General features: G+C 35.8%; 2 protein-coding genes across 8 annotated transcripts; one reads left to right on the forward strand and one right to left on the reverse strand.

Annotated features, from left to right (window-relative positions):
- Positions 1-27,573, forward strand: LOC128681692 (uncharacterized). Of its 4 annotated transcripts, none has more exons than XM_053765796.1 (14): positions 1-155; positions 3,064-3,153; positions 12,866-13,007; positions 13,959-14,058; positions 15,016-15,184; positions 16,128-16,289; positions 17,204-17,359; positions 21,750-21,773; positions 22,834-22,992; positions 23,583-23,801; positions 24,659-24,739; positions 25,408-25,508; positions 26,454-27,379; positions 27,412-27,573. In XM_053765796.1, exons 1-13 carry the CDS (start codon positions 95-97, stop codon positions 26,904-26,906), a joined length of 1,917 nt encoding a protein of 638 aa, XP_053621771.1. In that variant the 5' UTR covers positions 1-94; the 3' UTR covers positions 26,907-27,379; positions 27,412-27,573. The 4 variants fall into 4 exon arrangements, with proteins under 4 accessions (XP_053621771.1, XP_064292964.1, XP_053621772.1 ...); XM_064436894.1 differs by having other exon boundaries at positions 17,204-17,308; XM_053765797.1 differs by lacking the exon at positions 24,659-24,739.
- LOC128681690 (titin homolog) lies at positions 684-12,374 on the reverse strand. Of its 4 annotated transcripts, none has more exons than XM_053765791.2 (8): positions 12,252-12,374; positions 11,438-11,558; positions 10,495-10,603; positions 7,158-9,754; positions 5,304-5,405; positions 4,470-4,647; positions 3,865-4,003; positions 684-2,511 (listed from the first exon to the last, which is right to left on the reverse strand). In XM_053765791.2, the coding sequence occupies exons 1-8, from the start codon at positions 12,266-12,268 to the stop codon at positions 1,791-1,793; spliced, it is 3,984 nt and encodes a 1,327-aa protein (XP_053621766.1). In that variant the 5' UTR covers positions 12,269-12,374; the 3' UTR covers positions 684-1,790. The 4 variants fall into 4 exon arrangements, with proteins under 4 accessions (XP_053621766.1, XP_053621765.1, XP_053621768.1 ...); XM_053765790.2 differs by having other exon boundaries at positions 10,489-10,603; XM_053765793.1 differs by having other exon boundaries at positions 2,373-2,511; positions 3,865-3,966; positions 10,489-10,603.
- Positions 27,574-27,835: the final 262 nt, after the last annotated feature.

Consider the following 27,835-nt stretch of genomic DNA (forward strand, 5'->3'; position numbering starts at 1 on the left):
CTGAACATGTTACATGTGACAAGCGTTTTGTGACCCATAAATAAATTAATATTATATGTTTAATTAATGTTTACATTAAATTAGGACAGAAACAATGAAGTTTTTTGTGATCAGCTACGCTGTGATTATTTCAATGGATGGATTTTACGGAAATAGTGAGTTTTAAATGAATATTAAATTTTTTATTTCTGCTTCGTGATCCCATTAATAATGTCCCAGTGGTCTAATAGGGCCTATACCAGCGTTGGGCTCCTGGTTCCTTCAATCTATTACCTACAGTCCGGAAGCATATATACATGTAACAAAACTGTAAGTGGGCTATGTTTGTTAGCGAAAAACGTATAAACTATTGGATGAAATTTGATACAGTTTTCTCAGTTTTATAGCTGATGGTCTAACTTTAAATCTTGTGTAGGTTTCATCGCGATATTATCCTTAGCACCTGAAACATTGAATAAACGCAGACAAAAGCTAGTTAAAAAATAAAAATATATATACTTATAGGTTTAGTGGCTCGTGGCTCCACTGTAACTATTAGTAATGTTTGACTCGTGGTCCCACCCATTTTTTGATGACTAATACGCTGACTGTACTGTTGTTGATCGGATTATTGAAGGTGTGTGGTTCCGCCCTAGAATAGAACCACAATATCCTCCCGTACATGTCGTTGACAAGGAAAACAGTCTAGGAAATAAAAACAATGAAAACTACAGTTTCTTTTGTGCGACTTTGCTATTTATATCTAACCATTCGAGTCGATTCGCAGTGAGACACAGCCAACCAATCACATTGCGGTGTGGTTGTCGTCACAGCACAATGGCGCACTGTGATTGGTTAGCTGCGTCTCACTGCGAATCACACGATGGTGAGATGGAAATAGCATAGTGTCACTGCACACACTGATCGTATTTTATGCGGTTTTCGCCAAAAGACACAGTGGTGTGTGAGGAAGGTGAAATATGTTTTAATGTAAAACTTTATTACAAATAACGACTAAATATAACAACGATTACCAAATACCAACAAATACACATTACACAAAATTATCCTAACACAAATTGGGCTTTAGTTTGATATAAAAATAAGAAATCACTAGAGAAAAAATACCTATTCAAATAACAAACTCGAATCGAATAACTTAATATCGCCTGATTTTTATGATTAAAATCGTAAAGATTACAGTATAATAATATATTAACATAACTGAATTACATTAAAACTCGAATACAAATGATTAAAGTTACTCTACAAAATATCTCTTAGATCCGCTATGTAGAGGCGAGGGCGAAAAGAAGCGAGGGCGAAGCAAAAGCGAACTTTAGTAGTGACCGTTCGGAACACCGCTCCGAGTGACGCATAGTCTTTTCGATACAATAACTCGACAAATAGGTTGATATCAAACTAAGCACTAACACAGAAACGAGCACTAACATCCAGAACCGCTGAAAAATTTCTGTGATTATAAATATAAATTGCAAGCGCTGGTAATCTAATTCAGCAGCAGACCTTCCATGAAACATACAAACACGTAACACGTTACTTTGTGCACGTTACTTTACTAACGTCCACATGCTGTCACTCTTTCCTATATAGTGTACGCGTCGTGTAAAAAAGAGCGAACGTGACGACACAATGACGTGCCACCAATCTGATAACGGCCTGACGTGACGACCACTACACCTAGTAACAATCGAAAACTCAACTTTTCCTTTCGAATAACGGAAAATAATGATTTAAAACGCAATTGCCTTCGCTTCAGCCCCGCGTTGTGGTGTTGCTTTCAATAGTAATCACACTAAACCAGTGTTATAATATACATTGGATGCAGACGGCTGTCTACATTTACAAAGTCTGCTAACACCAGTTTTTGAATCAACAGTCATTATTGGTGGCTTCAGTGCCTTCGATTCAGCCGTTCTCAGACGATCCACACTCATCACTTGCTCTGGTCTGTTAATTCTTTTGTCTCTTTCGAATCTAACCCTCTCTATCCTTTGCGCTTCGGCTACACTACGCTGCAATTCGGCTAAACTATCAGTCTTAGCTGGCAATCGTTCTAAATTACTTGAAACTTCGCCGACCTCCGCTGTGTCCGTATCAACAATCTCTTTATGATCTAATATCATGCCTATATTCAAATTAATGTTAGTCGAACCATCTCTAAATATTAGATGTACATTAGCTTGATCTAAAACTCTTAGTGAGAAGTATTCATTGATCTTCAATGCTTTCATCTTTATTTGAAATGGCTTGAATGATTGAGTGAGTTTCTGACTTTTTTCTTTAATGAAATTGTCAAATTCTATAGCTAGTATGTCTTCATCGTCAATTCTCGGCTGGTCTTCGTTGGGAGTTGCAAGTTTTAGTATGTACGGGTCTTTGTGTGACATTTGTGTGTCAATCATGACTTGTTGGAGGACCGGTGGGTCGTTCAGTGTGTGCCATTTCCAGTGGGACACTGGACCTAGGCCTCTATCCAATACTATACCCTCTGATTGGTTGTATTTTAGTCTGTAATAACAAATAATCACATTTTATAATTCATACTAACACTAGTTGTTCGCCGCGAACGTAGAATACATTTTTTTTTTACATATAAAACATAATATAAAATATTTTTGAGATTATTCTCAAAACACCTTTTTCAAAGTTATAGTCTTTTGGCTTCACACGGCAGCGCATGCTATGTTCAACAATATATAGATAGATTTAAAAAATACGCACGCCTAAATATTTTATGTAGGTAGGTAACCTACATAAAATATTTAGCCGTGCGTATTTTTTAATTCCACGATATTTCAAAATCTATTCATCCAATTTATGTGCTGTAAAGGACAAAATTTATCTTCATGAAATTATCTTGATGATGAAATAACTTTTAATCATAAGGATTAATATGCTTGTGTAGTAATATTTGTCAAAATGCAAATTTTAATTTACATTATCTATTTACATATAAAATGCCTTATAGTTACTTAATGTAAAAAAAAACATTGTAAAAAAAAATTTGTATTCGCGAGGTCTACGTTCGCAACGAACGCTAGTGTATTTAATTTATTACAGGTTATGGGCGAAACAAGCCAAAAAAAGGGATTGACGGCAAAACAATTTCTGAAAAATTTTTATCAGCCGAAAAAGGAATGAGTGTTACAGGTAACGCATTTCTTATTTAACACATTTTTAAGAATTCCGTACCTTAAAAAGTAAAAACAGAAGCCATTTAAAATCACTCCGTTGCCCACTTGGCTATTAAAAAAATACTTGAAAGGATATAGTCATTATTAATAAGCAAGTTCGTTTTTATGCATTTTTAATATCAAATCAAGCCTATGACATCCAATGGTGTGGTCCTATTCTAGGGTGGGAACCACACGCATCGCGAAATACGTATTATATTAGGTATGTCGGCTCCACGCTGTCCTCCAACAGTTTACCAAACTTTGGACCTTTATTTGTTAGTTTTTCGTTGCGATATTGCACTCTTACCAGTACTCTCAATATTCACAAATTCGCGTCGGCATGTGTCTACGTTCGGCAACAGTGTGGATCTGGGATTATATATGTTACCGGCGAAACCCGATTCGAGGACAAACTAGTTTTACCTAAGCTAAGCTAATTCTTCCTACATGCGATAGGAGAAACTGGTATAGCCTAGGCTAAACTAGTTCGTCCTAAGCCCGATAGGATAAACCAGTTTATCCTATCGCATGTAGGAAAAATTAGTTTGGCAAAACTAGTTTATCCTGGAATCGGGATTGGTCGGTAACATATACACATGAAAGCTGACATCAAGCTAGCAATTGCCGGTCGGTAAGCGCCGCAACACATGGACTACATAAGTTTTGGAACAACAAGATAAAGTACCTAATTTTCCCAGTGTGATCGAAGACGATCCCGTTGCCCAGGTAGTCGAAGGTGGCCAGCACAGTCCTCGGTCGCGACCTGCCCCGCTGGTCTGGCTCACCACTGCTGTACACAACGAATCTTTGTTGAGCATTCATTTCTGTAACATAGTCAATTACACGGAAATTGTAAAATAATAGGCAGATTCAGATAATTTATTGCAAGTCACAGGTTCAAAAGATGTCACATAAATATAGAGTACAGGTGACTAGGCTTCCATGATATGATCACGTTATGAGAAGGGACCATAGGAAAATAAAGGGGGGAGTTTTAAACTAGCTTTGCTCGCGAGTTTGCCGGCAAGAGTTATTCTGCGAAAGAGGAACACAAACTTTCACCCCGCAGTCAATTAGCTCCCGCTACAGACTGATATACTTCTTCTCTTTGCGTGTCGATGGAAAATCAACGCTCTATTGGGTGCTAAATATATTCGTGCCAGAACCGAGCCACTTCGACGGCTTCATCGGAAACTGCCATCACGTCAGCCCGAATACAGATGGGTACTCGGGACAAGCGAGGAGATGAGCCATCGATTGTGGGGACTCAAATTACTGTGTTAAGGTTACCTTCTGGAGTGTAATGATCCAGGGCTAACAAGCCGCTCCTGTAATACCACCGTCCCCGACCGCTGTCTTCGAACTCAGCCAGTTTCTCACCACTGTCGTAGTTGATGATACCCTTTCTCTTGTTGCGCTCAAACCAGTCAAACTCAGGATGTGCTGGGCGCATGCGGTAGACGTTCATCTGGATGACAATTTTTTATGAAATACTAAAAGCCCATCTCTGCTTCGCTCGGTTAAAAACACAATCCCAACTAATATTATAAATGCGAAAGGAAGTTTGTTACCTCTTCACGCGTTTTCTACTGGACCGATTGTTGTGAAATTTGGTCCCCGGGTAGAAAATAACTTTACTACTACGGTACTTTTTATACCGAAATTCCCACGGGAGCGAAGCAGGGCGCAGCTAGTAAATTATACGCTTAAACCTTCCACAGGAATCACACAATTTGTGAAAATCGTATGAAAATCCGTGCAGTCGTTTTTGTGTTTGTAGCGAACAGACATACAGAGAGACGCGGCAGAGGACTTTGTTTTATAATGTGTAAGGATTAATTATTTATTAAAATTGAGTTTCCAACTTTAAAAGTACGTTCGATATAGAAGCATTATTAGTCTATGTACTGTACTCGTATGATCACAATGGTCTCAAATCTATTTTATCTATTTATACATTAATATATTTTTTTTTTACAATTGTCTGTCCTTGTCATCTACTCTAATTCTCTCTGTCCCTCACTTTTTTGCCGAAAAAACATATATAACAAAAATGGTGTTTTCATAAAATCCAAGAATAAAATTTGCACCTTTTACCAATAAAAGAAACCAGGTAGCACTTACCCTGCGAACAACTTTTTCTGTAGGAAGCTTCGTCCACCCTTTTTCTATAAATGTGCGATTGGACAACGCGTACTTTATAACACCCTTGCCGTAATCTTGCTCCTGGAATGAGCATCAACATTATCATCTGCAGAGATGCGTGGCCTACTGCTGGGGATATAAGCCTCCTTCCGTCTACGACCACGCACGCATGAGCGCACTGGGTTGAAACACAGAAAATGGTCAAAATTGATGAAACTTTCCGATTGCGAGCCCCTATGATCGAAAGGTCCCAGGTTCGAAGCCCGCTCACACCACATGAGATATCAAAATACAAAGCGTGCCCAGGGAAATACATATTAATATACAAATAAAAATAGTAGATACCATTTCATAAAACAATATCACAAATATTCACAACACTGTTCCAAAAGTATAACATTAGCAAGATAATTTAAAATTACATAAAAACAAACGTTCTCGATGTATGAAATACACAAAAGTCTTTTGCAAATGACAATTTATTTAATGTCATTTAAACAATATTGATAGGTAGAAAGAATATTGTTAGCGGCCAGACAGAATGTGATATTGTCAAAGGCTAAGAAAACTATAATATTAGACAATAGACACCTTACATATACCTTCGCGCTCTATCTACTCAACCAATCTTCTTCAAATTTTGTATACCTACATATAGTTTCAAGTATAAAATTCTAAACATAGTTATGGCTTATATTAGTCCCGTTATTTTATATATATATATATATATATATATATATATATATATATATATATATATATATATATATATATATATATATATATATATATATATCCTATGTATGTACAGACATAGCCAACTTACAGATTGTACACAATGTTTCGTGGTACTATTCTTTGTCGTTACTTGTGTTAACTATTAATTAAAAAATTCTCTGATATCTCTTGTTTCTTTTTGTTCATACTGTACTTGTTGTAGCCATAACACGAATGGTCAAAAACATGGTCATACACACAACTAGAATCGGCCGTAACAAGAAGTGGTCAAAAACAGAATTAGTAATATCCAGAAGAGTACGTCACAAGAAGTTGTCACAGATCGCCTAGACGACCTTTCTTGTAATATTTTAAATTCTGTGGATAACTTACACGACCGGACGCACGAGAGAGCAACAATTTTTTCATACAGGGTTTTGCTACAGCTGTCATAAATAGATACAATTATCACTATTATAATCATATAGTTACTACCAAAATGTATCCCATACGCGTCAAGTTTTTGAAATAAAATAAATATCTATCATTGTACAATTGATTAATCAACAATACTCATCAAATATAAGTCATAAATATAGAGAAAAAGGTTTTGCTCCTTGTTATACATAGACAGTATGTTTTCAAATTTTCAATCAGTCCCTCTCTATTATAAATGCTAAAGTTTGTTTGTTACCTCTTCACGCTCCATCTACTCAACAAATCTTCTTTCATATAGGAAAAATAACTGTTCCCGTAAGAAATTTACGCGGGTGAAGAGGCGGGCTATTGCTAGTATATTATAATAATTCCTCGTCTACTTACGTTGCTTATCTGCATACTAATATTACTATTGCGAGAGTCTGTCTAGATAGGCAGATCTGATGTCTATCTGTTTCACGATTAAACCGCTTGACCGATTTTCATGATATTTAGTAAGCATGTAGTTCAAAGATAGGCTACTTTTTTTCAAAAATCAAACCACAAATGACTAATAATGAGGGTGAAATTTGTATGTCAAAAATCATGTTTATTACGCTTCCGCAGAAAAGTTCACGCGGGCGACGCCGCAGGCAAAAGCTAGTAAACAATAAAATTGAATACGCGCCAAAAACATACCTGTTTCACAGGCGCCTTGTCCTTTTTCACTTCTATCCTTGGCACCCGTTCTTCTTCTTCTACGCTTTGATCGAAATTTTCTCCATAATTCTTATGGAAAAGTATCGGCTGTGTCTCCCTCTCTTCCTGCTCCCCGAATTTGTTTTTGTATTTGTAAATGTTGGTGCCGAGCACAGCTTCCTTCAAGTTTTCTTTTTTCTCCATATCATCCTCCTTAATCCATAAAACGTTTTGGACATCGAATTCGTAATCGGAATCCATGCATAAGTCGCAACTGGATTCTTGTTTACCATGCCTTTTGTGTTTTTTAATTACAATAGGACTTGGCATTTTCAAGTTTTCTGGTGGAGTAGCACGTTTAAACTTGTTCCTCTTGTCAATCAAATCATAAATAGAGGGCCTTTTCACTTTGATTTTAGTCAGCTCGAATTTTTGCTGTGGCGTTTCAGATTGCATCGCTCGTTTCATTTTCTCCGCCATTTCCTTCGCCTTTTTTTGCTGTTCTAATTGTTGTTTTTTAGCTTCTTCCCTTTGCAGTTTCAATTCTCTCAATTGCTCCTCTTTTTGACCCTGTTGTTGATCCATCTTTAGTTTTCGCTCTAGAGCCTCAACTTCTCGTCTTTTCCTTTCCGCTTCATTTTCATCCACGACCAGTGGGACTTTTTCTTTAACTTTTTCTTCTTCTTTACGTTTCACTTCCTTCTCTTTTTCTTCCTTAACTTTACCTTCTTTCAGTTTTTTTTCCTTTGCTGAGTCATCTTTAATTTTTTTTTCGGGTTTTTCTTGTTTATTTGATTCAGGCGCCTCTTTTTTCACTTTTTCTTTTGACTCTTTTTCTTTTGGTACTTTATCTTTGGGTGCTTTTTCTTTTGACGCTTTTTCTTTCGACTCTTTTTCTTTTGACAATTTGTCTTTTGATACTTTTTCTTTAGGTGATTTATCTTTTGGTACTTTTTCTTTAGATACTCTTTCTTTTGGTATCATTTCTTTAGATATTTTTTCTGACGCTTTTTCTTTCGATTCTTTTTCTTGTGCAACTTTTTGTTTAGACATTTTATCTTTTGATACTTTTTCTTTTGGTGATTTATCTTTTGGTACTTTTTCTTTAGATACTTTATATTTTCCCTTGTCATATTCAAGAAGTTCTTCCTTAGAACCATGATGTTTTATTTCCCCTTTAAGTTTTTCCATTTTCTGTCTCAGCATTCTTGCTTCTGTTTCCCTTTTTTCTCGTTCAAGCTTCTTTCGCCGTTCTTCTTTTAATCTTTCAGCCTCCTCACGCTTTCTTCTCTCTTCTTCTATTTTATTCTTTAATTTATCAAGAGTATCTTTGATCAGTTCCGAGGAGCTCACTTCTTTTTCCCTTTTTATTTTTTTTCTACCTTCTATCGTTTCTGGGAAATAATAGTCAAAAGTTTTATTCTTTTGCACATCGTCTTTCATTTTTAACATACCAGTTAGTAGTGATTCCTCTGAACGATATTTTCTAATGCGTGAAGGTGACTCAAATATTATTTTTGTCTCGGGTTCGGCTTTTCCTATCTTTTTTTCCGATTCTCTTCTTTTTCTGTCATTATTATCTGTAGTAAATTTCAGTATTTTTTCTTCGAGTGGATCATACTTTTTTAATTTTTCTTCTTCATCTGATATCGAAATAATGTCTTTTTGTGCATCTTCTCCATAACTTTTACTTTTTTTGTCTACTTCAGCCCTTTTCATTTCATCGTCATACCTTTTACCAGCTGGTGGCTCACCTTTGCTTATTTGTCGATCAATATCTTTTGGTTTCTCTTCAATATGACGGGTTTTCGGTGTAGTAATATCGTCGTATTTTCTTGTCTCATGACTGTTATCATCATAATAGTATTTTTCATATTCGTGGTGCACTCCTGGCATTGGAATGAAATCTTCATCTTTTAACCATTTACTATCAACTGGAGAACTATACTTTAAGTTACTTTTATAGCTTTTTCCATAGTTATAAATAAAATTCTTTTCTAGTTCATTTTCTGAAAGTGTTCCATTTGATAACATTAAAGATTCATCATCGGGATGTATCCCACGAGTCGGGATAAAATCAAATCTTCCTTTTACATAAGTTGTTTCTCGATCATCGTAAGTCTTTGATGGTTCGTAAAATGCTATTTCTTTGTCTTTTCCATGACGGTATTGACGTTCACTTTTAGGACCTCTTTTTGTAGCATAAAAGTCTCTAATGCCGTGCAAAAACAAATCCTCTACCTCAGGTTCACGATCTAATTTTGTTATTTGTCTCAGATTATTTAAATCAACATCGGAATATCTTCGAGCCATTCGAGCTCGATTTCTTTTCACATCATCAAAAAGGCTGACTTTGATGATATTTTGTATTTTTGACAGCCAAGTCTTGACCCGCTGCACGTGATCTGCTTTTCGAGCATTCCTGCTCTGTTGAAACTGCTCAACAGCTTTCTCACATTTCACACAAGTGCTGCCGTACTTACGGCAATGCTCACATATCCCTGCTATATCACTTTTACCAAAATCCTGGTTTTTAAGTAATCTCTGAGCGTGTTGTAGATATTGTGCACATCGGGGACATTTTATTAAGCTTCGATCTGAAAATGAGAATATGAATAAAAAGTTACACTTGCTAATGTTATACATACACATGTAAATAAGGAAGGACGGTATGATCCGGCTGTTGTAACACTACAACGACCCGTAGTCATCGAGCAGCTGACTCATCGGGCTACTGCTCCGACGACTGAAAGGTTTTTTAATCATATTTGGCAAAGAAATAACAACTTGGTGGTAGATGAACATTCTGCAGCCCAGTTGGAGCAGTAACTCTGCTGCTGCGATTGTCTGCTGGAGATACGAGGCTCGATAAAGGACGCAATGAGTACATCAGAGGCCTTTAAAGTGCACCCATCATATATAAGATGAAAACCGCGACATGTAATGAGGCAAGACGATAAGCATGTTGTAAAGAAAACCCTAGCTAACCCAGAAAAGAAGAAAGGAATAGAATGTCCGCGGGCCACATAGTGGACAACCGTTGCCAAAGATATGAAACGCGCAAAGACCAACGACCAGATAACCTAAGATGGGAATTCATGACGCCATAGAACGAGGAGGGCTGACCCCAATAAAATTAGGAATGGGCATCGTAGAAGAAGAAAAGTTAGAGCAATAATGCGCTGAGTCAATCGATCGTTGACCACGGCTCGTTGTAACACGACCCGAAACTTTCGAAATATAAAAAAGGTACGTTAACGTTTGATACGTACAACATAATATCGTACGTACAGATTTTGACCGTTTCAAGACAAATAATGGAAACTTTTACCAATACCCGGAGTGACATCAATCTGTCCCAAAGGATTCCCTTCAGTATTTTCCAAAATGAAGACATCATCAACTGTGTCAATAGTTGTTTCCACTACACGTGTTTTTTTATTAATCTGAAAAGGTCAATAATCATCTACATTTTTAATTAAAATATAGAATCGGTGGTGGTGTAATGGTTAAGACGCCCTGTGGACCGAAAGGTCTCAGGTTTGTATCCTACTCGTGCCATATGGTTCTGTATACCAATCTGACTCAGGTTCATATAATAACATAGTAGTTTTCATACCCACCACTAGCTTCCGGTGAAGGAAAACATCGTGAGGAAACCGGCACACTGGTGGACAGTTTAGTTCACTAGTGTGTTTGCGACTACCTGCCACTAGATGGCGGTAAGTAGTCGTAAAAGTCATGTCAGATGCCTTTAGGGTCTTGAATAAAATCTGACACCGGTGTTAGCAATAACACAATCGTTATGATAATCGCATTACACGTCGACTTTGGTTAAATATAACTAAACTATACTTTTATGAAGCTATTAGATAATAATGGAGCTAGAACTACTAAAAACATTAATGCAAGGCAATATATTGCTATCTCACTTTTTTCTCTCATTCAGTAATCCTTCCTCGCCTAACCTAACAAAACCAAACTCATCGAACAATGGTCGTTATTTATGATGTCAGCTATCTACGTTCAGCTACGTTGCTGGTGCTTTAAAAATTGTATAGAGAGACTGAGCTTGTGGTTCCGCCTTAGAATAGGACAACTCCATATTGTCCTAGAAGGAGATATAGCGTAGGCAGCTGGTGAGCAACCCAAAATCAGGCGGTCTATTGTAAAAACAGCCGTATATTCAAATTTTTAAGGCTTTTATCATAAGCAGCGTCAACAAACTGAACGAAACCGTGAATATGCGTATGAGAAAAAGAAAGAATCACATCACTCACATCGTCCACTCGAGTGGTGTGTCTGTACAGAACGTAGCCAGCTCCAGGCACAGCCAAGACCTTTTGGAAACCACTGCAGTTGGTGCAATCTTTGCAGCAAGGGCAGTGATCGGACTTAGGGCTGGAATAAATAATTAATACTTATATGAAGCGGTGGTGGTGTAATTGTTAAGCCTGTGAACCGAAAGGTTCCAGGTTCGAATCCTATTCGTGCCATAAGAGTTTGTATACCAATCTGACTCAGGTTTTAATAAAAGTGCAGTTAAATCGTACTGCATATTTGCCTCCGGGCAGATGAAAAATGACAATCTTTTTGATATTGTTTTAATGAAAGATATCAATTAATTTGACTCGATGGTAGTGTCTGATGAAGCCATCGAAGTTGTTTGGTTTTGGCATGAAAATATTTAGTATCTATCCAATAGAACATTTTTTTGGTTGTTGTTGAAGATTTGTCATCGACACGCAAAGAAGGGCACAAAATATTTGATACGCCTTCAACTTGGCGGGGGCACTATCGTGTCGTAGATAAATATATATATGTAGATACAGTCACTATCATTAGATATTTAAATAAACTGGTATACAGCAGAACTTCATATAATAGAAATTATAGTTTAAAAATAGTATATAACAATGTCCCGCCGGGATTTCGCTACCGTGGGAGTTCCGGGTTAAAATGTACCCTGTGTGCTATTTTAGGATATATTCTACCCGTTCACCAAATTTCATTGAAATCTGTTCTGTAAGTTTAGCGTGATTGACTGACAAACATCCACAACAAACACATAGTGGCATTAATTTATCTACTTACCTACTACCTGGCGTCATTGTTTTTCATTGGATATATCTAAAAACTTTTGTAAAATCTTAGGAAATTAATATTAAACTTTAATCACAATAACAAAGAATCTTTGACGAATGTTTTCTGTCAATTTGACTTATCGATCAAAGAATAATTTTATTCTGTTTTTTTTCCCTTTCTAAATCTATGCTTGGAACTATTTTACGGAAGTACCGCCGGGTCCAACATTATGTATCACTAGCGGCCCCTCCCGGCTTCGCTCGTATAAAAATATACGCCTAAACATTCCTCGGGAAAATCCTTTGAGTTTATCGCGACCAGACAGACAGACGCGCGTCTGTCTGTTTGCGACAAAGGACTTAGTTTTATAATATAATATGTAAAAATAAAGATTAGTTCATTACATCTTATATACCATCTTATAATTACAAAAGTTGTGAGTATGTGTGCGTGTGTGTGTTAGTTTGTCACTCATTCACAGGAAATCTACTGGACGGATAGTTAAGAAATTTGATACACGTGTAGAATATAACCTGGAACAACACATATGGTACTTTTTATGCCGAAATTCCCGCGGGCGCAACTAGTAAAATATTAATATAAATCTTTTGGATTTGTTTCAGATCTAGCTGAAGGAGGTCAACACAGCGTAACATTTAACATATATAAAAGTAAAAAATACAGTAATGAATTTGCTGTATACATATTGAAACATAGCAAATTACATATAAATTTCCATTCAGATTATTATATAAAGTTTTCCAGGTAAATAAAAATACGAAATACCTATAAATACAAACCACAGATTGTACTCATGATATTTTTTTATCACCAATTTTTCATATCACTGGTCTGGAAGCAAGGGAATAAAGCGTGGAATGCCAGTTTTCAGATTGTAAAGTCGACAAAGGGTTTCTTCTCAAAGATGAGCTATCGAACTGTAATTTTTAATCTCAATTCCGGCTGGTATTATACAAAATGTTTAGACAGCTATCTAAATCAGGTAAACAAGAATGCGGCCCACCAGGTGAGAACACTAGGGGTGTCACGTGTTGTGTCTTTATGTCCTAAGGCCCTTTGCCACAGTGACCTGTAATCACACCGCCTCTCTCACCCTCAAACCGGAACACAATGCAAGCACTACAGTTTGACGGCTGATTAGAGTGTGGTACCCGTGCATACAGACGACCTTTGTACAAAGATCTTTTTTTAGTGAAACTTGGTCTTTGAGTCTCGCGACCCCCTTCTCTCCTCACGGCTTATTTTGATCTTTGTTCGCCTTAAACTTTTGTCAAGTCCATAAGATAAGATAATTTTATTATTTGCATGAAATAGGGCATAATATGGTGTTAATAATACGATTTAAAGATCCTTAAACTGTTTAGCCATTAACAAGAGCATGCAAAAAATTAGTCAAGTTTACATTTTAAATTTATATTCTTGTTCATTTTGGCAAATAAAATTAAACTATGCATAACTATTATTTCAAAATTCATCCAAAGTATAAAAACATTTCACGAGCAGCCAGTTGTGTAAACACGATTGAAATTCCTTTAGAGGAAGTATTTTTGTCTATGTTGGAAGCTCATTGAAAACGTTACCTAATGCACATTAGATAGCAATTTTTGCTGAACTTTTTAGTACAGATTTACAGACAAGAATACACAAAACCGTGTGGACAATGAAATATATATATATATATACTTCTTTTTCCAGTTTTGAGGAGTCCAACTCTAGTGGTCCACTAATATGGGCTCCGTATAATTGTTCTGAAATGCAAGTGAACATAGATATTTCAAAACATAACGTTTTGGTTGTAAGTACATTTTATTTATTGTTTTTATCGTGTATGCGGTCCCAGGTTCGAATCCTACTCGTGCCACATGAGTTTGTATACCAATCTGACTCATGTACTATAGTAGTTTTCATCGACCACCACTTGCTTACGGTGAAGGAAAACATCGTGAGCAAACCTGCACACTGGTTGATTATTAACTTGTGTGTGAAATGGAGAAGGCAATGGCAAACCACTCCATTAAGAATGCCAAGAAAATTTTTATGTGTGTTTAATTCCACGTATTGACCACGACCCTCAGCCATGAAGAATAAAGACTGTGAAGAAGATCGTGTATTTATCTACAAAACGGATCGGACACGATTTTCATACAAAATGTCTCTCCTCATCATAATCATTTGGGAGTTGACTTTTTGTCTGTCGGCTTTTACGGCTATACCGCTTGACTGGTTTTGATGAAATTCTGTATGCATTCCGTCAAAAACTCCCGTACAAATAGGCTATATATTTTTTTCAAAAATGTATCCCCAATTGACTATAATGCGGAATAAAAGTTGGTATGAAAATCATGTCTGCTCGTCACACGTCAAAATCACGCTGTCGTACAGAAATTCGCGCGGTCGAATCCGCGGACAATAGATAGTTTATTGTGAATTCATCATGCCAGCGCTTGATGTCGGCAAATAGGGATGCTGACGACCGTGCGAAGTTGACACGAAAATTTGAAAGAACGGATGCCAGTAGTTTCTAGCTTGTGAGAAATAACTATAAATTTAAAGATTGACGAGAAAAAGTGCCTGTGAAGGTCTAATTTCTGAATAAATGATTTGAATTTTGAATTTTTGAATTTGAATTTGAATTTTGAATTTTGAATTTGATGAGTTCAGACTCCACCGATCAACGACGAAAGAAACAACCGTAGTGAAAACGCGAGTTTTCCTCTCAACATTTTAGCAAATTACTTCTAAATATTTGCAGGATTTTCACAAACCAATCGCTGAGAATCATCCCAAAAATTGGACACTAACAACTTTAAAAGACTCGAACCTATGCGAAGACATAACGAATATATATATTCCTTGTGATTATTACAAGGATGGTAAATATTATAATAGTCTGAATTATATAGTACAGTTTGAAGTTGTCGGTAAGTAGTTTTTTTTTTATCAGCTATATATCTAGTCTAGTCTGTGTGACAATTTTCAATAATTTTATTGGAAATACAACTTTTATTTTATTTATTTATTCAAATTTTGACATTTTTAATAATGATGTAAATTCGTCCTCCTAATTTTTAATATATATATAAGACCTATATTTGTTAATTGACGTCCTTGGAGAAAAGGCCGCGGTGAAGTTTGTTGCGCCGCTTCTTCTTCACCTGCGCTTTGGAAGCCGGCAGTAGATTTAGTTTAAGTAATTTTTTTGACGTCAATAAGTGATGTATATCATCCTAAATTGAATAAAGAATTTTGAATTTGAATTTGAATTTGGGTCTATGTACGTAGCCTATATTCAACTATAATTTTTGTCCGAAACAAAGACACGCTGGAAATTAGTCTATTATTTAGGTACTAAACAAACATACGCCGTTTCTGGTGTATATTGGTGTGAAGTGTGTATCCTTACCCTACTATATATTATGTAGTGTATTATAAAAAGAAGTCCCCCTGTAGCGTCTGTCTGTATAAATGCGATAAACTCAAAAACTACCGGACGCATTTTTGTACGGGTTTTTATTATAGTTTTACCTGATCGGAGTCGGGACGGGCCCCTAAAATTACTCGTATATCCTAATCCTATCCTAACTAATATCATAAATGCGAAAGTAAGTTTGTTTGTTACCACTTCACGCTCTATCTACTCGACCAATCTTCTTGAAATTTTGCATACATGCAGTTTGAAATATGGAGAAGGACATAGGGTACTTTTTCATCCCGGAAAATGAACGCGGACGAAGCCGCGGACAACAGCTAGTTTTTAGTAATAAAGCAGTTTTAAGTCTTCGCATAATGTATAATGTTTTACCTATATAATGATAGTTGGGAGTGAAGTGTAATAAGATAATTAAATATTTCTTATGTTTTCAGCGATCAGTATAGCAATAAACAACAAAACGTTAACACACAATCACGTATTTCCACATAATATGACATATACCTATGACTATGAATACAGACCCCACGATCAACGTATAGTGTGTACCTACGAAGGATTGCGACCAGTTACAAGCCAGTGTATAAAGACGACAAGTATGTAACAATATAATTAAAATATTTTATGTATCTTTCTGTAAGAATCTTCTAACATTATAAATACAAAAAGTTTGTGGGGATGTGTGTGTGTGTATGTTTGTTACTCCTTGACAGGAAATCTACTGGACGGATAGTTTATAAATTTGATACATAGGTAGAATATAACCTGGAACAATTCCTGGATCACATATGGTACTTTTTATCCCGAAATTCCCACGGGCGCAACTAGTAAACTTTACATTTAAATCTTTTGGATTACTTGGTGCCCGAAGGAAATATCCCCAATTTATTATAGGTATAAATATTTTTTTTAATCTCTCTTATATTTTTTCCTTGCCAAAAATTGTCCGGCTACGCGAAGGAAGTCGCGGGCATCAGCTAGTATAGAATAAACTTACATATGTTTCAACTAGATGATGGCGAAAAATTTTTGGTATGGAGTCAAAATTTTTAGAGAAATTTAACTGTACAGACAAAGCGTAACGATACCTGTACAGAAAGTGCTCATCAGGCTGAACAACTTTTGTTAGGGCGTCATTTCAATATTTCCTATAGTTTAGCTGTACTATCATTATTCTCCATCAGGTGTTCCAGTTTTCAAAATTATTTATACCCTATATCATGCCCAGGCTTAATAGCTATATAACAAAATAGTTTCATTCAAATCCGTCCAGTAGTTCCGAAGATTAGCATGTACAAACAGACAAACAGACAGAGTTTTTTTTTCAAATTCTTTCTCTGTTACTATGACTACATCGCCTAATTTTGTTTTTATGTAAATATATTATTTTATTATATGTATATATTGATATATTATATGTATATTGATATATAAAAGTATGCTAATTACAAGACTCCACTTATTATACCATGATAAGTCAAAGCAAAGTCCTCTTTTCTTTTATTTACAGACGGATCATCTGTACCCTTTCACTTAACTTCTAAACTGAGTGTTACATTGCCACTTCACCGAGATGATGACGGATGTACATTACATTGCAAGTTTATTCATGAGGGTAAAACTATCGTCAGTGCGACTATTAACTTTAAATATTTACAAATATCTGGTAAGACAATTTGTTACACACCACACCATTTTTAACTCCACACTCCCGTCTAACAGTTTGCCAAACTTTGGCGGATTCGTTATACATTGCTGGTTTTTCATGGCGGTAAATAAAAGCACTGCGAACTACGCAACGTTAACGCATTCGCGCCGGCATGTGTCCGAGTTCGGCGACAGTGTGGAGCGGATAATGTCAAACGTCTCGGTCCAACCAATGGTAAACACTCGTAACTGCCATTTTGACGTTTTTGACATTTTTACACATTATCGTTGTGTTTTTTTTTGCGCATTATGTGTCGAAACATCATAACTGTACGAGTAAAAGTGGCGGAGATATTAAAATTTTCTCTTTCTGTTATCTGCACATAAATTATCTTTCTGCAAAAGTAAACTATCTTATGTTAACATAGAATTATATAGCCGTAAAAAAACAAGTATTCTTCCGAAAATCCAAATTGTTTTAAAAGCCCAAGTGGTACATACATACAATAAACTCATCAATATTTTGTTAAACAATTGATTTAAATTCTCGACATACAATATTCTACTAAGCCGTTGTGGTAGATATGACACTTTACCTTGGTCCAAAAGTCAATTGAGAGAATTATCTCACAATGGGAAATAAAGATTTTCTCAAGCTCATCAATGTAAATGAGTCAGTCTGCTTTTTTTTCACATTAAATCATAATATTTTTTCAGTTTTAAGTATACACAATGACAGACATTCATTTTTAGCAATTGTGGAGATATCTCTACATATTGTAGAAAGATTCGTAGAAAACCCGATTCACAGGAATTTTTTTAAACTTCTGTTCGCTTCGTTTGGTATTTTCAGATACGATACTCTACCACTGGACCGACGATCGCAATATAGCGGTGGTGAACACTAAGTTCAGTATACTATAGTAGTAACCATGGATTTAATAAGTACTTGTACGGAGTACTTACTAATTTCATGGTAGTAACTCGTAACACTTATTTATTTTTTATTTATTCTACGAAACTTACTAATATTATAAATGCGAAAATTTCTAAGGATGTATACCTATATGTGTGTGTAAGTTTGTTACTCTTTCACGCAAAATGTACTGGACTGATTGTTATGAAATTTGGTAGGACATTAGGTAGGAGGTATACCTGGAATAACACATAGGGTACTTTTATCCCGAAATTACCACGGGAGCGAAGCCCCGGCGCAGGACTATGTAAGAATCGTATCGCTGTTTCAAAACTTTGTTGATACGTCGCGGTGCATAAACCGGTGTCGCAATATAATTTTTTTTTGAAATCTCTCAAATCTTATTTGAGCATTCTCGCTGTCGTAATGGATGGTGTGGAGACAGTGTGGTGGAACACGAATGATCTGGTTGTTATGTACAGTCAACGCAGGAGAGGGGTTCGACTCAAATTCAAATTCAAATTCAAATCATTTATTCAGAAATTAGACCTTCACAGGCACTTTTTCTCGTCAATATTTATAGTTATTTCTCACAAGCTACAAACTACTGGCATTTCGGAACGACCACTGCTGAGAAGAAATGCCGAAAGAAACTCATTTGAACAGTGTTGGTCCCTATCATGCCAGATCGGCTTACCATTATTGTTTCTTAAAATGTTTTTTTTTTCTTTCTAATAATATATAACACTACTCGAGGTATAAGGTAAAAACAAAGGGTAAAAACATTGTCATTACGTCAATGATATATTATTAGAATTATATATAATATCATTGCACTACGTTCACCACTTTTAAATTTTCGCGTTGCATAATTATATATTAAACGACAGATATTAAACACGCACCTTTTTAATTTTATTGAGAACTAGCTTTTGCCCGCGGCTTCGCACGCGTAAATTTCAGTTCTTAAAAGGAATCTAATTTAAATTTCAGTTATTCTTTTATCGCGTATTCTAAGACTGATAAAAATTATTTATTACTATGATTTAAATTCGTATTTTTGTCATCTTTAGTTATTCCCCGTTTCCTGCTACGTTTTTCCCTTCGTGTCTCGTTCCGAAACTTGTTTTGTCCCGTTTCCTACAAATTGTCCCATGTCGTTTCCCGCAACGTGCCCCATCCCATTTCCCGCTACGTGTCCCACTCCCGCTTCCCGTAACGTGCGACAAACATTTCATGGATCTCTCTTCAAAAATAATAAAGTTTCGCATAAATTTCCACCTCTACCAAAAGTGACGATATTTCATACAAACTTGCAACCCCTATTTCACCCCCTATAGGGATGTAATTTTCAAAATCGAATTAATGCATTATTAATTTTTACCAATGTAATGGATGCCAGAAGTTTGTCATCTATACTAATATTATAAAGAGAGAAAAAATGTATTTTTGGTTTTTTTTTTTATTTGCAATGAGTAAACTCAAAAACTACTGGGCTAATTTTGATGAAACTTGGCACAGAGATAGGCGAACCCTTCAGGAATGACATAGGCAACTTTTATTATAGTTTTACCCTAGTGAAGCCAAGCCGGGCCGCTGGTTATAAAGCTATTAATAAGTTTTATTTAGCAAATCCGCAGAGGGCGTAGAACAATTCCATATCATGATGAAGTTGGTTTGTTATATCTTCACGCACTATCTACTAAACCAATCTTCTTGAAATTTTGCATACATGTAGTTTGAAGTATGGAGAAGGACATAGCGTACTTTTCATCCCGGAAAATAACTGTTCCCGTGGAAAATTTTCGCCGCGGACAAAAACTGTAGTGAATACAAATTTATAAGCAATCACTTCACTTTTGGACATGATTCCAAAAAACAATAACTTCAAGACTTCAGCCAAACTGTTTTCCCACTGCTGGGAACAGTCAACCTTTTCGGTCTTGTGCCTTACCAGTTTCGACCCGAAACTTATGTCGTCGACAAAAATATCGTTTTTAATTTTTCTCTCAATCGAATTCTACTTTTATATGACCAATTTATGTAAATTGGTATATAAATTATTATCTCCCTTTTTTAATACAAATTTGTATTGATCAATTATCCTCATTGTACTGTTTTCCTGTAATTAGTCCTGCTCATATCATCGACATGGAATGACAAGTGTGCTTTAAATTTTTCAGTGATGATTTTTTTAAATTTGTGTTATCGTTAGTATTATTTTTAGACACAGGTCAGCTGACTCTAATACTGTATTGTGTGTTTAATGTAGGTTCCTTGGGGAGTACCTATAGAATACTAAAAACATAGCACAAAATGATACACGGCACAAAACGTAAATTTTACGCGATCGCATTTTCAACCCCCGACGACGCGATGACAAAAGAGAATTATAAGTTTTAACGTGCATCTGTATGTCTGTCCGTGGCATCGTGACAGTCAAAAGGCCGAACCAATTTTGAACTAGTTTTTTTTTTTTTTTATTTGAAAGAGATTAATTGTATGTTCTGAGCTGTTTGGATACCGTGAGCTCTTTTCTAGCTGATGAGAGGCTTCGGTCGGAGTTTTACTATCACTACTTAGTACAGGATTTTATTCCATGAAATATATAATATATCAAGTATTCCTTGTTAAATATTTTGTATAGGGCCGGCAGTTATACATAGAAAACAATGTCAAGCAAATGTCCATCTCTAGCAGCATCTAGCAGATGCGAACATTTTCATCGCGTTTTTCATCAAATTTTCAAACATTTCCTGCGTTATCTCAGCGACTGTGTCTCGAATATTTTGTTTTAATTGCTGAAGGTTCATTGGCCTGTTAGCATAGACACATCCCTTTAGATAGCCCCACAGAAAATAGTCAGGAGCTGTTAAATCAGGCGAACTTGGGGGCCAATCAATGTCACCGTTTCTCAAAATTAATCAACCGGGAAACATTCTTTTAAATGTTTAATAAAACGTTCTAATAATTAAAACATGTTGTTCCATCGTAAAACGCTCCATAATAAATTTGCATTTACAAAGTAATTTTCATGCAACAACTGTCATATTTACCGCCAAAACAAAATGGCGGCAAAAAAAGTTGTACACCTCCAGGTTGGCCACCCTGTATAAAACAAAGTCGCTTCCCGCTGTCTGTTCCCATGTATGCTTAGATCTTTAAAGCAACGCAACGGATTTTGTTGCGGGTCGTTTTCATAGATAGAGTGATTCCAGGTGAAGGTTTATATACAATATGACACGCATAATATGTGCGAAGCGGGTCGCTTGTATATATATATATATATATTTTCTAATATAGTTTTTATTTTATGTGATAATGTTCATGTATCGAAATATTTGTGATGAGTTTATTATATGAAAAATTGGTATGTATTAGACATATAAGTATATGAATTATGAAATATAGAACAATTCTATAGAAATTCGGATCTATTCTTCTTCACAAAGTTGAGAAAACACTCTTATATATTTTTTTCCTCCAATTTCAGAAATCAAAGCAGACAATATGCCGTGTAAGTATGTTTACATAATTAAATATGTTCTTTTTTTAGTTTTAGCTGTTGCACGCATCTCCACTTGCGGTGAATTTTAGCGGGTGAATTTGTTACAAAAACTTTCACAACCCCGTTTTGAACTCTGTGTTAAAAAATTGAAAAAAAAGTTGCCTACTTTTTAAATCAATTTATTTATGTACAGTCAACAGCACATCAAGTTACCCTGCGTGAACCTCCAACATAACAGTGTAAATATAAAACTTACAAATAGTAAACTATGTACAAAGGTACTAAGTACTTATTAAAGAAATTTCTACCAGTAGACAGAGATAAATATGACACGATAAACTTAACTATTATTCCTAATACATAATATATAGATTATTAATATGATCCACTCATGTTATGTATATGTATCTATTCCAAATTTCATCAAAATTAGCCCTACAGCTTAGCCGTGAAAGCGCGACAGTCAGACAGATCGGTGGCAGCCGTCAAGCAATCCTGGGTGCCTGTGTTGGAGCACAAAGTTTGACCAAATCCCAACCTTTATGTAACTAGCTTTAAAATGCATATATTTAAAGTTGACTAAGCACAAACGAAAATCTAAAATTCACTTCATCTTTCATACAAACTCTCACCCTCTATTCATGTGTGCATCAAAGTCCCAAAAGACATTTAAAATTTTTACTAAACTAAAACGTAAACAGAAAAAAACATGTATCTCATCTAAAATGACGAAGCTTCATACAAATTTTCAACCTCTTCTTAACCCCTCAGTGGTCGAATTTTCAAAAATCCTTTCTTAGTGCTCACTTATGTCCTAAAAAAAAACATTGTGCAAAATATACTATTTATCGAGTGGTTTTGGCTTAACGTTGCTATATCAGTGACTAATAAAAAAAATGCAAAAGTCTGTCTGCCACAGCTAAACCATTAAGTCGTTTTTGATGAAATTTAGAATATATATAGATAATAACCCGAGTCAAAGACTACTATGGGCGGAGCTACGGGCAACAGCTAGCATTATTTAGATTAATAACCTTCTCTGCTGACTTGTGGGTATTTTGAATTCCAGATGTTACATTATTGGTGAATGGAACAGCAATTGAGAACGGCGACACCTACCCATACGTCTCTGAAACAGAAGATGTGGAAATCACAATAAATTGCTTGTCTACTCTAGAATTCAAAATAGAAAATCCAATGTCAGTTTTGATCTTGTATAAAAATAATAGTGAGTCACTTTTGTTTCTTATTATTCAGTAGCTTTTAAACGCGGCTGCGCCCGCGTATTTTTTCCACGGGAACGGGATGAAAGGTACCCAATGCCCTTCTTCATATATGTAAGTATGCAAAATTTCAAGAAGATTAGTTGAGTAGATAGAGCTTGAGAGGTAACAAACAAAATTACTTTCTCATTTATTATATTTGTTAGGATAATTAAGCTACTAATTTATTATTGTATCCCACTGTATCGTGGTGTCCACCACGGAACAAAAAGCCATCTTTCTTACTTTCAATGCGCTGTAGCGCTTAATTTGACTTGAAAGTGCTATGGAATATGAACGGGAACCGGAACGGGAATCGGAACGGGACACGGAACGAGACACGGAACGGGAACCGGAACAAGAATGTGAAAGGAAGTTGGAATGGGAAATTAGTTTTTTATACTATGCAGGGACTATGCATCGCTCCTTGTTTTGAAAACACAATATTTTTATTTTTGAATGTTTTTATTATTATTGTTAGGTATAATAGGATAGGCACGTACCGTTGTATAATAACAATAAATAAATTATTAAAATCATTTGTACAATATTTCAGAACTTATACGAGAGGATTGTGAATCTCAAAATGAAACATATAACTATAAAGGTGTTGAATTATCATCTCTAAATGCCACAAGTGTATTAAAAATACCGGTTAATGATGAAGAAACTGTATTTAAATGCAGTTTGGAAGAAAAACTGAACGTTGGAAGCTTTCCATACAATAATTTGAGTAAAACTGTAACACTTAAAAAGAAACTAAGCACCGCAAACGGTGAGTATTTTTAACCCCCGAAAGGTGGAGTTAGCGGCGTCTTTTTATGAAAAATTTTGACTTCAATAATTGATATACATCCTTACATAATTATAAAACAAATTCCTCTATCGCGTCTGTCTGTCTGTCCGCGATGAACTCAAATACTACTGCACGGATTTTCATGCGCTTTTAGGGGTATAAATTATTATGTTTTTACCCGAACGAATTTGGACGGGTCGCTATTATCGTACAAAGTTTATGTAAATAAATAAAATAAATAAAAAATAAATATATTAGGACAAATCACACAGATTGAGCTATCCCCAAAGTAAGTTCGAGACTTGTGTTATGGGATACTAACTCAACGATACTATATTTTATAACAAATACATATATAGATAAACATCCAAGACCCGGGCCAATCAGAAAAAGATCATTTTCCATCATGACCCGACCGGGGATCGAACCTGGGACCTATGGGTTCAGTGGCTAGAATCTTACCACTGCGCCACCGAGGTCGTATGTATTTATTTATAAAGTTAAAACTTTACAGTTGCCCAGACGGGCAGTGAGTCAAAAATAAACATTAATTATTATTATTATATGACAAATAATTTATACACGCACACAAAAATCGTCTCAAATTATCATGGAATATATCCACGCAAGGTAGTTGAGCAGTCACGGTGTTGATAAGCGATACGGCCCGGTTTAGTGGGCGCTAAAGAAATAAAATTTGAATAAAAAAATTCGAATTTGTATGTGATAACGGTTCCTGGGCGTCGGCGCTTTACGGCTGAAGTAGAAAAGGTCAGAGGAGAGAGACAGAGCTATTGTCAATATCGGTCCATGTGTACTTATATTTATATTTACAGTCGCTCCAACAGACACTGAACAATTTGAAGGAGATGGCATGTCAGATGTACCTCCAGGAGCCGTTAACCATGGTATAATAGGTACGTCTTCACACATGTTATACTAAATTTTGCCCGCGGTCTCACCCGCGTGTATTTTCCACCTACCTTGTGTGTCTCTCTCTCTCTCATCTGAGCGTTCTCCAGTTTCTCTCACTGCCTCAAGATTCAAACCAAAAATAGTTAAGTTATAAAAGCTTGTATAATATTCTTTTTAACCTCTGACACAAAAAGAGGGGTGTTATAAGTTTTACCGCTATGGGTGTCTGTCTGTGTACGTGGCACCGTAGGCTACGGTGATGTTGATGAGCTACGGACCGTAGCTCAGGTGAACTGATTTGGATGCGGTATTTTTTATTTGATAGCTAATTATTATGCGGTGGTTCTTAGATATGTTTGATCAAAATCGGTTCAACCGTTCAATAGTTGTAGCAAAATGAATATTAAAAAACAGGGGTTTTTTAATTTGTCTAACAAATAAACTTGTATCTGTAATTGATGCCATCTCTCTCTCAACTTTGCGTGTCCCCGGTTGCTATCGAAGATGTGACGTCCCAAAGCCCCAAATATATTAGGACAAATCACACAGATTGAGCTAGCCCCAAAGTAAGTTCGAGACTTGTGTTATAGGATAGTAACTCAAGGATACTACATTTTATAACAATTATACATATATAAATAAAGTTATTGAAATAAATTCCGTTTTTCAGGTGAAGCCTGGTTTATCCCCGTCGTCGCCAGCTTGGTTGTCATAATTTTCATAACGATTGCGTGTATCATTAAAGTTTATAGGAAGAATACTAAAGATACGGTACGTATTCTTGTTGTGCTCGTAAATATTCATACAGTCTGTCAAAACGGATTTTTGACGAAATACATTTTTTTGGTATTGCTATACAAAATAGGACGGTCAAGATTGGTTGATGTTGTGTTGCCAGCCCTCATTGAATTTCTTCACCTGACGTGACGGACTGCACATAAAGTTATTATATTAATTACAGTCCGTCTTTATATAGTAAACATTTTAACAAGCTCATCATCATCAATTAATTTAAGAACTTTTAATTGTTCTTGTCGGTAGAGCATTTTCCATCTAATTCTGTTCTCAGCCATCGATTTCACCTCCCTATACGACACGAGCTCTGCCTTCTCTTTTATTTCATCTAGGAATGCCTTTCTTGGTTTTCCTTTTCCACTTCTTGCTTCGATTTTTCCTTCAATCAGATATTTCATAAGTTTAACAAGCTATATTTCTATTTATCATTGCATAAAATAAGTTACGGCTAAACTACAGGGCTGATTTTGGAAATTTGGTATAAAAATAGTTAATGACCCGTGATTAAATATAGAAATAGACCGCGGACGAAGATGCGGACAACAGCTTATCATTGACAGTCTAGGTCCAACAACCCACTGCTCGGTAGACCTCGCTTTTTATTACCACTTCGTACGCTCCTCGTGCCAGTCTCATCCAGATTCAGAATCAGATTTTGTTGCAAATCACAAGTTATATATGTTGGTTACATGCATAGTACAATTGAAGTGCAAGGGCACAGCAAACCTAGGGGGCAACTAGATGCCTATTTTACTCATAAATTTAATTGGAGAAACTAAAATAAATTCACATTTGTCCTTAATAAATTCGGACAGGTTATGATAGCATCCATCACCAGCGAACCCGAACAATGTCTTCTGATCTGGCTGGTGGTTTACCAACCGGTCGACAGCTAGTAACAAATTAATGTCTAATCCACAGGAGGACCTTGTCACCCCAGAAGACGACCACCCCAATGAGACACCTCCACCTAATTTCCCCCAAAACGCAACTTTAGAAGAAACTTATTGCAAAACTTTTGACAACAAATTACAAAATAAATATGTTACGCCGTTCGTATCTGAATCTATTGAAGAATTATATGCAAAACCAGTAAAGAACGCTCTAAGGAAACCACAGAACGAAGTTTTATATGCGTCGTTGGATTTGGAAGATAATTATGCTCAAGTCAAGCCTAAATGTCAGAGGTATAATGCAGAAGAGCCGTGTTATGCTACTGTCGGAGAGGCATTGAAAAATGAACCTACGTATGCGTCGATTAGTAATAGATCTGATTATGCAAATGATTTTGGAAAGGGTAGATACGTGAATAGAAATCGTGAGGAGTATGTCGAGCCTAGCTATTGTGAAGTGGGGATGATGAAGAAGAAATAAAATCAATTTGTAAACAATTAAGTACCTAGTTCAGAATCCCGGTTATATTTACAAGCTTTCATTTCCATTGCATTATTTATGTTTGTTCGGTTGCACCTGAAGACCTGCTCCTGACGAGGAAGGAGCTCCCTCGTCGGGAGCGGAGCTTACTGCACGGAGACGTTACTGTGACTTTTTTTGTCACGCATTTTCATTAGGTAAATAAATAAATATTGGCATGGTGTTGCAGGCGTTGATAGGCTACGGTGGTCAATTACCAAAAGAAAATAAACATTTTTTTACTAGATGTTGCCCGAGGCTTCGATCGACGCTCTCGTGGGAATTTTGAGATAAAATATAGCCGAAAGCAATCTTGGATAATGTACCTTTCTAATGGTTAAGAATTTTTGAAATCGGTTCACTAGTTTCGAATATTACACGCCTCAAACATATAAAGTCGATAACTCACAAACGCTTACCTCTACAATACATAGGTATTGTAGAGGTAAGCGTTTGGTATCTATAGAGATATACCAAACATATGTTATTTGAAATTTTATTGTATTTGAAGTATAAGATGTTTACTTGTTTTGTATTGTTTGTTCAATAAGTTATATTTTAAGTGTATTTTAATCGTTATAATAATTCACGTTTAATTGTAAAATAAACAAAAAATATTAATACTAATGATCCTGCGGTTTTATTGCATGTTTAAATAACGCCATCTGACGGCATTATAGAGCATTAAGTATGAAAGAAAAAAGTAAAAGAAGCGCTTTAAACTCTGTTGATATTTTGCCACTGAAAAATCATAGATGTCGCTATGTGGCCAATAAATAAGTAACTTTCTGTATGTCGGCCATGGATTTAATAAGTACTTCGTTGTACGCAGTACCTACTAATTCCATGATGTCTAGATGTAGACTCCACAATATCGCCAAACTTGCAGA

This window comes from Plodia interpunctella, chromosome 28 (assembly GCF_027563975.2).
Source record: "Plodia interpunctella isolate USDA-ARS_2022_Savannah chromosome 28, ilPloInte3.2, whole genome shotgun sequence".
NCBI lineage: Eukaryota > Metazoa > Arthropoda > Insecta > Lepidoptera > Pyralidae > Plodia > Plodia interpunctella.